The sequence below is a fragment of the Lycorma delicatula genome, chromosome 3, assembly GCF_047948215.1.
Source record: "Lycorma delicatula isolate Av1 chromosome 3, ASM4794821v1, whole genome shotgun sequence".
Classification (NCBI taxonomy): domain Eukaryota; kingdom Metazoa; phylum Arthropoda; class Insecta; order Hemiptera; family Fulgoridae; genus Lycorma; species Lycorma delicatula.
In genome coordinates this window covers 71,907,421-71,921,017 of record NC_134457.1, presented here as the reverse complement: position 1 = coordinate 71,921,017, position 13,597 = coordinate 71,907,421, and the positions used below count along the sequence as shown (strand labels likewise).

At 31.4% G+C, this 13,597-nt stretch overlaps 1 protein-coding gene across 1 annotated transcript in view; it reads left to right on the top strand.

The window, feature by feature from the left end:
* Window positions 1-4,101, top strand: part of Not11 (CCR4-NOT transcription complex subunit 11) — a 35,125-nt gene extending 31,024 nt beyond the window's left edge. Inside the window, exon 10 of the mRNA XM_075359963.1 lies at window positions 2,582-4,101. Within this exon, the coding sequence (XP_075216078.1) occupies window positions 2,582-2,737 (156 nt within the window). The 3' untranslated portion in view covers window positions 2,738-4,101. The remainder of the gene's footprint in view (window positions 1-2,581) is intronic.
* The last annotated feature ends 9,496 nt before the right edge of the window (window positions 4,102-13,597 follow it).

Here is a 13,597-nt window from a genome sequence, read left to right as displayed (position 1 = left end):
GTCAATAACGATGAAACATTCATGCAAAGGATCATAATGGGAGACAAAAAAGTTAGGTTTATGGCTACAACATCGAGTCAAAAGTTCAGTCATCACAATGGATTGGCAAAGGAATTCCATGTCCCAGGAAAGCAGGTCAGTCTTGATTCATTGTCAAAGTGATGTTCTCTGTTTTTGTAATGGAATTGTGCATTTTGAATTCTTACCTCAAGGTGAAACAGTGAACCTTGCATACTATCAAGGCGTTTCACAATGGTTACGTGAAAAAATCCACAAAAAGAGAACAGAGTTGTGACGAGACAACTCACTGTCCCTTCACCACAACAATGTGCCTGCACACACAGCTTTGTCAATTCATCAGTTTTGTGCCAAAAATCATATGACTTTCCTATTGCAGCCTCCCTACTAGCCAGACCCGGCTCCTGGCAATTTTTGCTTATTTCCAAAATTAAAATCAGTGTTGAAAGGATGCTGTTTTGAGACTGTTAATGACATTAAAACAAATGCGCCACAGACCTTAAAAGCCATTTCAAATGAAGCTATCCAGGACTGCTTTGCAAAGTGGAAACACTGCTTGAAAAATGTGTGAATAGGAAAGGGAAGTACTTTGAAGGGGACAAGAACCAACAATCTGTAAAATTAATATTATGATTAAAAACTAAAGTTCAGTTATTTGCTGAACAGACCTCATATACCAACAGTAATTCATATATCTCCAATATATATATATATATTTTTTTTTTAACAGAAGATTATGTAATGAAAAGTATACAGAAAGAAGTTAAATGGCTTTTTATTGAAAACAATTATTTTATTATAATTCAGTAGTTCATACAGTATATTCAACCTATAGTTGAGATAAAATAATCTTTTTATTTATTTGCATTATAATTTATTATTTTAAAATTCAGTAGTTCATTATAGGATATTCATATACAAAGTTGTAGTTGTATTTAAACATGTATTCGTAATTTAAAGAGTTTAAAATAGACGTGTTTTTGATGGAATAAAATAATTTTTTTATTTATTTATTTTTAATTGTGCTTCTGCACATATTTATGTTATTTTGGATATATATGCAAATTTAAAATTTATAAGATGAATAACCTTTTTAGTTAAGAGTACAAAATGTGGTAAGAAACACTATTTTTTTTTTGAAAGAGATTGTAATATATGGTTAAGCAATGATAAGTAATTTAGCCATCACAAGAGTGTAACAATTGTAAACAGTTAACAAATAAAAATGAAAGCCATCCACAAAATAGAGCATTAAATCACACACATGGTGAATGTTTAAAAATCAAAAACTTTATTTTTTAATAACAAAGGATTGCTGTTGAATGCTGTTGTTGCTGTAGTGTCAGAGTACTTTTAAAAGTACACAGCATTAATTTTTTGGCTTCAACACTGGCACTGTTCCATACACACATAGTGTTATCATATGCAATTTTATGTTCAGTTGGTGTCGTTAAATCCAGCCAAATGAGCTGTAAAACAATTTAAAGAAACCTAATCAAAAAGTAATCCCGATTCAACTTATACTACAAATAAGAGTCAAATAAGTATAATTAATATTAAAAAAATCCCCTTTCATCTTTTCATATATTTATATCAAAAATGTGCTATCACTAACTACCTTATCAAAAACAAAACATTAATTTTCTTGAGCTGGCTTCAATTTTATTAAACCAGCTGTAGTGAAAATATCTTCTTAGACCTTTCTTTGTTTAAAGAATAAATTAGATTCCTAATGTTGCATGATTCCATTCATTGGTTTTTTTCTTGTTGATGAAATGAACCTATTGAAACACTTTTTTTTTAAATTAAATAAATGAAATTTCAATGAAAGTTAGGGAGGCCTCTTACTTTTAAATTGGTGTTAATTCTAAAATTTAATATTAAAGATTTTTATCTTTGATAATAATTTTTGCTCGTAATTGGGTTTTCAGACAATGAGCAATGCACTGAAATGAATGGTTTTTTAACACCTGAATTAGTTCAGAGAGTAGGATTTTTAAAATTATAAAATAAGTTTAAAATACCAAAAGCCATAATCAATTTTAATAAATGAATCTACGGATCACAAAAGTTTAAGTTTAATAACTCCAGGTATAATTTTCGTGCATGCTGCTGACATTTACTATTAGTGCCTAATAACTAACTATAGCAATTGATGCCGTTTAAAATTTAAAAGTAATTTTTAAAGATTGAGGATTATGTTATATTTTAATGAATATTTTCTTTAAATTGAAGTAAATACTTTTCCTTTTTGTTACAGAAAGAGCAAAATTAATTATATTTTTTTATAAAAGATACATAAGTGTATTTTGTATATTATACATTTTGTGTGATTTTTTAACTCTATATTATTTATGTACTTGCCTATAAGGTTCAAATGTTGTCTATTGAGACTTAGTGCAGGATTGGATTTCCTATTTGAAAACAGATCTGGTGTTATTAACCTTTTTCATCAGAAGTCATTCAACATCTTCGTTTACCTTAGTGATATAAGTACCCTTCCCCTTCTGTCAATATCAGCCTGGTAGCACTTATGAATTATGTATGATTTTGTTTGTTGTAGGAACTTTTTATTGAAGTACAGTCATTTTGTATTGAATTCAGTCGTATAAGAGAAGCAGCTGCATTATTCAGATTATTGAAGCAATTGGAAACTGGAGAAACTACTGGAGTAGGTAGTTCAGGTATACTTCCAGCAAAAGGAAAATTAGAAACATGAAATTATACTTTTGTTTGTACTAGGGCATAAAATTGTGTTTTAAATAATAATTATTTATTAATTAATTATATTTAATATCAGAATATAATATTTTTATTTTTATACTTATAATAATAATATTAATATTTTATAATTAGCATAATGGGAGTAGTTCAGATAAAATTCTCTTAGCTTTAATCTCAGTTATAGTTGTACTAATTTTAATCTTAATTGTAAAAGCAACTTGTAGAATACATGGCTGGTCCCTGTACAACAACAGATATTGGTTACACTTTGTGATACTCTAAAGAAATTTGAGTTCATATTCTTTTCTTATTACATGTTGCAAAATGATAAAAAAACTATGTTCATCTTTATTCTACCTATGAGTTTAAAAATTATTATAATGTTTTTTTTTTGGATAAATTGAGAAAAAAAATTGTTAAATTCCAATTGTAACATATTTTTACATTTTTGATCTATTTGATTGATTGTTGATGTATTCCAGCTTTCTTTTCTGGGCTAATCATTTAACCTCAGCATATTTATTACACCCTTGATTCTCATTTATCTGTTTTGTATATTCCAATTTTTGAGCCCCTCCACAGTTTTTTTCTTACACATATCTCTCTATTAACAAAATTAAACCTAGATATCTTAATATATATCCACTCAATTTAATTTGTTTCTTAAAAAAATTCTACTACAGACTTCTGTTCCTACATTCATTTCAGCACCTCTTATTTTTGAATTTTATTGACTTATCTAATTCTTAATATTTGCCTTTGCAACCCTTATTATCTTGCATAGTCTGTTCTCAAAAGTAACTTTTCAAAATGGTGCAACCCAGAATATAGAATGTTATCCTAGTTCATTTAAAAGTTGTTGGTATAAGGGTCTAGCAGGTCTCATGTATCATTAGAACTTTTCAATTCTTCCTACTTGTTCAGTATATGTCAATGATACCCGTATTATATTTTGTAAGTACTAGTTTAAAAATGTGTGATATTATTGGGATCCAGAATACTGCCTTTATATCTGTTCTGTGTAATAAATTTTAAGAGTGTACCTGTACATCAGAATTTATTTTGTTTTTTATCGTACAAACTTACTTTTAGAATATGTAGTATTGAAAATACGGAAGCAAAAAAAAATTAGAAAAAAGTGCATCATTCCTTTTTTTTTTTCTGTGGGCTTAATCCTTTCAGTGCCAGAGTATTTTTTAAGAGGATGCAGAAAAAGTATCCATTACTTTTCCATGCATATACATAAAAATGCCAGGTATATAATGGAATGTAACACTAAAGTGTACATTGCCTTTTTTATCTAATTTGCAACTGTTTTTTAAAAAATTCATCATTTTTTGTTTTTTTAACCAAATTAAATTATATTTTTTTTATTTTGTTCATAATAAACTATTTTATTACATACAATATTTTTTTTTATAACTATGCAATGAATATATTTACAAAAAGTAGTTTACTTACATTTTTGTCAAAAGTTTTTTCAAAATTGTTTACTTTGCAATGGAAGAAAACACATAAAAAATAGCTATCATAAATCTATTCGCACCATATAAAAGACACTTTTTTTTCAAAATATACATACCAATCTTTGTTCATTTATCTTTAGAAATAATGAAATGATCAAGGTTTTTATAATCTTAAGCCCAGTTTTGTAATGAAAAGAGAATTCAACAATGATGAAAGTGAAGACATTTTGGATGCAAACCCCTTTTGCATTTTGTGCATACAAAAGTAGATTTTTTCGCTTTCCTCCAGCTTGTGTGCTCATTTTAGTGCAGACAACAGTTCTTTTCTTTTCTGATTGGGAGCTTTTCGAAAAATTTTGAAGGGTCTGTGTTTCCACCACCATCGTCTTGGTTGGTTTGTAGGTTCATACAGAATTGATCTATCTTTCTGGAGAGCTAACCACCCCTGGGACAACTTTTCAACTACTTTACTATATAGTCTAAGCGAGAAAGAGGTCTATTTAGTCCAGTGTATAGCGTAAAAATAGGGTCTTACCTCCCAATTTTTTCCATAAACATGGATTTTTATGAAAGTTTGGAATTAAGCTAATTAGACCCTCTACTTCAAAAGTTATATATTACCAATTCCTGATTTTTATTTTTTAAGAGTGAAAACTACCCCTTATTAAAAAAAATTAAAAACTAATAAACTGAAACACATTAATACATTATACATTAATATATTTACACATTAATATAATTCTCAGCTTTGTAGTACAAATATTTTTTTTTCGTTTTTGAACTTAATTTGTTATGTTATTTAACATTGCAACCCTTAAAAAGGACCCCTTATAAAGAAAAATTCAGAAAAAAATGTTTTAAATGTTTTATTATTATATATATATATATATATATATATAAATATGCTGAAGAAAGTTATTTTAGTTTTTTCAATGAAATTTGATTTATTGTAACCTTTCCACCCTTGAAAAACAACCCCTTACAAGGAAATGTAGGGAAAAATTGGTGTTTAATCTCTTGCACTGGATTAATACTGCATTTTTTTTTATTACAAAATATCATATATTATTACAAAAATATCATATAAAAAACATGAATCATTCATCATTATCACTCTCATCACACGATTGTTCATCTTGATCAGTGATGGGAGCGGAGTTATTGCAACTATAGCTGGAACATGTCCCGTAGCATTGCAAAAAAGACCAACTTTTCAATAATTACATGCTGCGCTGCATCCTTTTTTGCAATTGCAGAAAATCATTTCCAGAAGTTCTGGTGCATGCGTTTTCTTCATTTTGATTGGGCATAACGATTCACTGTTACTGGTCCATCTCCAATCAGTAAGGCGAATATCTTTTTTTCCCAACCATACCTGCGATTGGTAGTAAACCCATTTGACGTGCTCATCTATAGCATCAGTTGTCGGAATAAGTGATGATAATTGTACAGCATTACTTGGTTGCATTACATGGTTGCGTTGATAAAGGGATTCGTAATGCATTTTCTCAAAAATCTTTGATACAATGTAATTTGTTCACCCGTTTGTCTTTACCAATTCCATATAATAAAGCCGTACAATATTTACTGGCTTTTAAAATGTCTTTAAGCTCTGTATTTTTATTATGAAAGATTTCTACTTGATCTCTTAAATCATTTCTTTTTTCTAGGAGATCAAAAAACCTTTTCTTTCCTTTATTATAAAATGTAGACGTTGTATCCCACCCAGGGAAGCAATGTGCAAAAAGGATCAATTTTGAACTGTTAGGGTATTCCACCTCAAAACCTGTTGACGAATACAAAACAGAAGAAATATTTTTTTTCTCTAATTTCAAGATTCACTGTCTTCAGCTCAAGCACTCAAAATCACTAGGATGTCTACATGCTCTACAACAATAACTTTTTGTGAAGTTGATTTATCCTGCAGGGCTGTTTCAACAATTAGTTCGGCTGCTTCGCCTTTACCTTTAGTACATTTAATAGATTGCTTTTGTGATTCCTCCATAAGAAATTTTATAAATCTACTTTTATTTTTGTAATATGATAAAAATTTATCTTGAGTAACTATTACAGGCATTCCTTTTGCAAATTGATACTCTTTGGAGGCAACTTTTCGCGAAGTATGGCTTCTTTCCACTACTTTAGTGCTTTTACCATCATAAGCGTCAAAAACAATCGTTATATGATCTCTAAAATTTCTTTTCAGATAAGCAGTATATTCTTCAAAGTCTTTGTTATAATTGCAATCTGATGGCCATTTAACCCTGTAGAGTAGTATTCCACATCGATGATATAATGAGAAGTTTCTTTGTTTAGTGCAATATCAACTGGTTGAAATATAGAATACAATGAAGCTTGTCGTCAATATTCATAGTGAAACTAAAAGCCTCTTCCTTTTTGGGAAATTTTTGAAATTCAGTATTTTCTTTTTTTAATTCATCCATTATTAACTGAGATAATGCCTCTTGTAAAATAATATGAACTCGTACTGCACGTGCATACAAATGTCCAGATAACATTTTTTCTACAGATAATTCTGCATATACAATGAATAAAATTTCATTAATTCCACTTCCTCCCATAATTACACCAATGGCTCCTAAATAAGACATTAAAAGGTGAAATCCACCAAGACATACAACCAAATGAACTTTGTCAAAAATTGTTGCTTCGACAATATCACGTGCCTTAATGTATAAGGGTGATCAAATGTAATGAAGCAAGTTTTCATTCTTTCTTTTAAAATTTTTATCAGAAGCGTGTTTTAAAGTGGTATATAATGTTCTGTAATCACTTGGAGATCCATTTATAAAGTGCAAAAAATTTATTACCGATATTTCATAATTCCATCGACAACTACTTAGCATTGACATAAATCCGTTCCAACCTAAGAAGATATTCTCTTTTACACACCTATAATACATCCATAAATTATTTAATCGGTCGATTAATGTAGTCTTGAATGAAGGGGTTTCATCAATACTTTTTACCATTATGTTTTGTAAACCACTTCCTTCTTTTTTGGTATACAATAGTATATCAACTCTATTTTATTCAACTAATCGTGTCTCCTTGGGAATTTCTGAGCGTTGGAAACGCCGAATTGGTATTCTCTCCTACAAAGTATCTGATGGAGATATAATCTCAGTTGAACCTAGATTATGGAAGGTTCCTCGACTGTCAATAGTGCAAATATTGAAATCACTTTTATCGGATACAATTTGTATAAATGGAATTTTAAGGATTCTCTTTGCTTGAAACACTGCAGAAACTTCATATAATTTAATTTCTGAATAACTGCAAGAAAATCCAAGTTGATAACGTAAATCAATGATTTTTTTTGATCCAAATTTTCTGTAAAAATGTACCACCAGTAGCAATTGAAATGGGGATAAAAAACTTTTAGGCGGAGCAGCAGACATAATGGCATGAGCGATAGCTGAAATCTTCCTTGAATAACATTTCTTATTTCTCTCTGTTTGCTCTTTATCTTTGTATATAACGTTCTTTAAAAATCTGTGCAAATGAGATGGTATATTTTTATCAATATCATTAAAAAGCTTGTCTCTCACAGGGTACTCATTCGTACGATAAATGGTATTTCATATTTTTTGGCGAATCAACTCTGAAGCAGAATCTATTAATCGATTTTCTTCTTTTTCAATACTTTTTCTCTTCGATTGTACCAGAAATCTGTAAGTATCTCATATAAACTCTTTGAAAAACAAACTTATGTTGTGCCACCTATTCTACTTGAAATAACAATTTAATCTGAAAATCTATGTCTGAGACTACTCTTAATAGTTTCTTCACTAGGAATTAAAAATAGAAAAAAATCATAGATTTTTTTTCCATTGTTTCATCGATTTTATCAGAGTACTTGATACTTATTTGTTTTATTTTCTCTCAATAAGCATCGTATAATTTTGTATAGCACTCCTTGTGATACTTTCCTTTCAAAGTTATAAGATCTGCTGCATTGCTGACTCATTTCCATACTTCTCGATAATAATCATCTGTCAATGGGGTAAGCAGTCTTAATACATTTGATAAAAAAATCAATACTAGAATTTGAACTGTATCTTCTCAATTTTTTCTTAGTAGGACTATGCTTTGATTCTTCATGATCAGAATTTCTTTTAGCAGCATTAACACTTATTTTATTAATATATTTACTTCTACAAGAAGCATGAACATACAATGAATCTGACTCATTAAGCTTTTTTTTTTTTTTTTTATCTCACTCCCCTGGGCCGGTCCGACTTGGTGGTATTGCGCCACCCAGGGGAGTGTCTATTTCCTCTAATAGGCCTTCCCACCTACCGGCTATATACCGGCATGGTAGGTCGGCCTACCGATTAGCTCTTTTGAGAGTTACACTTTTTTTCTTTTGCCCTTTTAGACACCTCGCCACACCAGATATGTCGTGGCGAGGTGTCGGATCTTTTCTTTGTTAATTTCTTCCTAACCCTATGTATCCCCTGGAGTCCTCAGCGGCTCATCGAGACCGACACACCTTGGCATGTCAACCCTCACCGTTAAGGCTGTCCACCCTTCCCTAACCTAGCTGATACCCCATGCTTCTCTCATCCGTGTTTTTTTGAGAGATGACTTGTCTGACGAAATCTGCAACTCTTCTCCAGTTAGCTTCGCTGCTTAGCATAAATCTTACTATCTCTGATGGAGTTTTCCCGGTGATTGCCACGTTGAATCTTAGAGTAGCCCACCTATTCCATGCAAAAAACGTATGCTCTGCGTCGTCCAGTTCCTCACAGTACATACACTTTGGGTCTTCCCTCCTTTCCACTTTGTGTAAATAACTGTTGAAACAGGCATGTCCTGTGAGGAACTGGGTCAAGTAGTAGTCCGTGTCCCCGTGTCTTCTCATAAACCAGGGCTTAATTACTGGGATTAGTGGTTTGGTCCATCGAGCCACACCGTCCTCAGCCCACCTCTCTTGCTAGTTGTTGATAGTAACACCTCTGATCTCCTGTTCTCCTCTTCCTTGCGACTTTTCTACTCGTTGTCTCGCGATTAAATCTATTGGAGGCACACCAGCCAAAACACATAGGGCTTCGTAAGAAACGATCCTGTATGCTGCTACCACACCCAGGAGCACTCTTCTGTGCGTCCTCACCAATCTTTCCTTGTTTCTTCTGATGGAGATGGAATGCCACCAAGCCGGCACCGCATACATTAGCGAGGACACAACAGTGGATGCAAGTAGTCTGCGTTTGGAGGCTCTACGGGCCCTCTGTGATGACATAATTGCGTTGAGGCTCTTAATCATACCCTCTGCTTTCTGGCAAATGCTGTCTATATGTTCGGTGTATCGGCAGCTCTTCTGAAGTATTACTCCCAAGTATTTCAGGCTACTAACTTCCTCTATGATATTACCATTAATACTTATGTTCATAGGCTCCAAATTTCTTCTGCCCGTAAATGTGATACACCGACACTTGTCTATAGACAGCTATAGACAACTACTCAACCTAGAGCTCAACCACTCGTATATAATGTTAGTAGCAGCATTCCCTCTCTCGTGCACCTCCATGATCGTCTTGCCTTTCACGAGAACCGCGAGGTCATCGGCAATCGGCATAAGCTATCACCTCAACACCGTTTGGAAACACACTCAATAAGCTTTGCGAACAAATTATCTTTACTCTCGACTGAAACTTTTTTCAAGGAGTATTTACCTTTATTGGTAACTTTTAAAACTTTTTCAGTGGTGGTTGAAGTGCAAATTCCACATATATTAATGTCAGTGTCACGGGTGGTACTGTTTGAACTTGGTAAATTGTCCATTATCATCGATTGCGAAATGTAAACTGATTCAACAATTGTAATCTTATGATTAATAAAGGGCGAATCCTGAAACATTAAGTTGCTAAGTTTAACATTTTTATAATTAAACATATAATATAATTAATATAAAATAAAATAATTTGCAATGAAGCTTACACACACACACACACACACACACACACACACACACACACACACACACACACACACACACACACACACACACACACACACACACACACACACACACACACACACACACACACACACACACACACACACACACACACACACATGCACATATATATATATATACACACACACACACACAATATAACAGTATATATATATATATATAAAAGGTATACATCACTGTTCTAAAAATATATACGAGAAAAACGGTCCAAAATTTGTAGTTGAAAAAACACAATCGGTTTTTTGCATTATCTCCGTCAATTTTCAAGCTATCTGAAACATCCAAAAACCATTTTGCAGGGAATTTTAAGGGCTACAAGATCCTTTAAATTAAAAAACCTTTAAACCCGTCGTTTTTAAAAGTTTTGAGTTTAAAGTGCTTCAGAAAGTTGATGGTTGCGCTTGATTATAAACTTTAAACAGTAATATCTGAGGTAAATGTTTCCTAGAAAAATAAAAAAATAAACCAAAATATTTGTTTAAAAAAAGATACATTTTTTTACTGTTGTGTTTTTTTACGTAACATCTTTAGTTTTTGAGTAATTTTGAAAAAAAGTGAATTTGTCAAAGAATTGAAAAAATAGTTTTTTCATTAAATCGATTTTTTAAATAACTGAGCCTTCTAATCCAGTTAAACTTCTGGATCACATAAATAATACAAGAATAAAGTGAATCGTAGAGGTAATACAATAAATTTTAATTATGGTGGACATGGTGTTAGTTTTACTGCTCACTTTTTTTAAAAAATTAGAGCGACCCATCTTTTTCTCATCATAATTCACTTAGTTTTAATATAAGCGAATTCTGACTTTTATCAGTACCCATTTTAAAGGTCTTTTTAAGCTCTTCAAAAAATGTTCTTTGAATTTTTCTTGAAAAATGTATCCGTTGTCTGTTATTTGACGTTAAATACTTCGACTAAAGTCCTTCACAAAAAATAAATTCCCTTCAACAAGCCATAACTCACTTTGTATTGCACTTAGAGCACTCATAAAAAAACTAATTTCATTGGTTTTTATTAGCTTCATTTTTGCTGCTTATACGTTTTTTGATAAAATGTTAGGTTTTTGAGTTATTCGTAAAAAATCGTTCGAAAACATGCTTTTTTTTGTAGAAAATCAACATTTTCAACCGCAAATAACTCAAAAAGTATTGATTTATCAAAAAGACTTCATACCACATTTTTTGCTTGAAATTGGTCCCTCTATTGATTTCCGGGGATATTTTGAGTGAAAAAATGTCCACCACCTAGAACGGGTGGTATCCACCTCCAGGGTAAAAGCAGGTATCGGCACTATATTACTTATTTTCCTTGTGCCATTTCCTACTAATTGTCAAAATTTCACTTCATTCGATCTTTATGGAAAGAATTTAGAGGGGAAAACCGCTATACACTGGATTAATTATCAGTATTTAATTTATAAGTTATATAGGAGTTAAGAACCATATGACCAAAGATGTTAAATGTTACTTTTTCCAGTGATTAACTGTTTTCCTCACGTCTAAATACTGGTACAGCATTTGATCTGAGCCATCTACCCCACCCATAAAATCATTGTATTGCCTAATCATTTTGGGCTTGTTTGTAATATGCATTTGGTTACCGTGTTTCTTTGATCTCTCATTTGCTACAGAACCATTAGTGAACAGAACCAAGACTGGATTTTTCTGTGATTTCTTTTGTCTGTATCCTAGCATGAGCATGCTTCCTTTACGCATGTATTTAGTTTCACCAACATTAAACCTTTCTTTCATTCTTGAAGGAATGCCTTTTCTTTTTTTTCAAGAGTTCCTGGTAAGAATGTAGATTTTGAGTATAAATGGCTAATTTTAACCCTTACGGCCTCAAGCCTATTTTGTAAGTACTAGTTAAAAGCCTCAAACATGTTTTTCAGAAAAAGTAGATGTTTGGTAGAAATGCCACAGAAATAACAATATACACGATAAAATTATGAAAAAAATTGTAATTACTCAGTAAACATAGTAGATTTGGTGCTGCGATCCAAAATGGTATTACACCCTTGATTAATTATTTAAAAAATAAAATTCAACTTTTTTCATTTAAAAAAAAAATACTGAATTTGTTCTTTATTTGAAAAAAATCCTTGCTATTTATATCTAATCTATCACTGTTTCTAAAACCTAAACTTATTTGTGAACAAAATAAAAAAATTTCACTTAAAAATTCATATTATTTACAGAGTTATTAAAATTTTTGTGTTACCATTTTTTTTGTAACATTTATGCTTTGAAATTTCAAAATAATTCTAAAATGGTGCGCTGAAAACATTTTGCCAAACCAAGGGGTTGCCTGTGATTATACTGTACTCCAGTAACTCTAATCTTTCTAATTATCCCCATATTCAGTATGCAAGCTATAAAACCTTTCATTTCAGAAATGGTAATATTTTTCCATTTTCGGTATGGTTCAGACAGCTTATCTCTATTTGCATTTAAATATTGATTGGCTGATCTATTGGTTTCTTTCACCATCAGTTCAAATAAATTAAGTGTAAATAATAAATAAAAATAAATTATAGGTGTGGAACCTGGATTAGGCATATGTTTTGAGCCGGGGAGTTCCAAAAATTGATGTGGAAGAGGGACATTATCTTCCGGTTCAATGAGGTTTCTGTATGCTTCATCTTCTTCTGAATCCCTATCACTATCACTTGTGATTAATTCATCATCTTCTTCAGCCCCACTGTCACTAGATAATTCAAAGTCAGTATCATCAACAAAAAAGTTATTAATTTCTGCATCGGTAAGACGTCTACTAGGCCCGGACATTGTAGAAAAAAACACCAAACTAACGAATAAATCAGAATATTTTACGGATCATGGTAACTAAAACTACAACTAACACTATAATTGAAACTCTAATTTCATAAAATAATATTATAATACCTATAAAAAATCCCTTATAAACACACGGAGTAACTAAAACATAACCATGAATGCACGGAACAAACTTCTGTTTACATCAGAGATTATCGAAATTTTGAAATCGATTATTCTCTAAAATATGTATCGTAAAATGAAAACCACCTACACTATCGATATCTACGAATTGTAAGCTTTAAGAAAAGATAGAATATGAGTGATCTAGCAGTAACGTAAAGAAATATATGAACATAAAAACTACATACCAATATATCGTACAGGTGAGACTTTTAGCACAAGCACTCATGCATGATATATCGTTACCTTGAGGCTCTAAGGGTTAAAGACATAAAACAATTATCCAGAAAATCATGAAATCCTTTATTTAATAATAATTTTAGTACAACAATGTACGCCTGACATTATGTTTTATTTCATTTCTGTTCGCTCCTGTTGCACCATTATGGATAAACAATAACTGGTAACAGCATCACAAATCATCC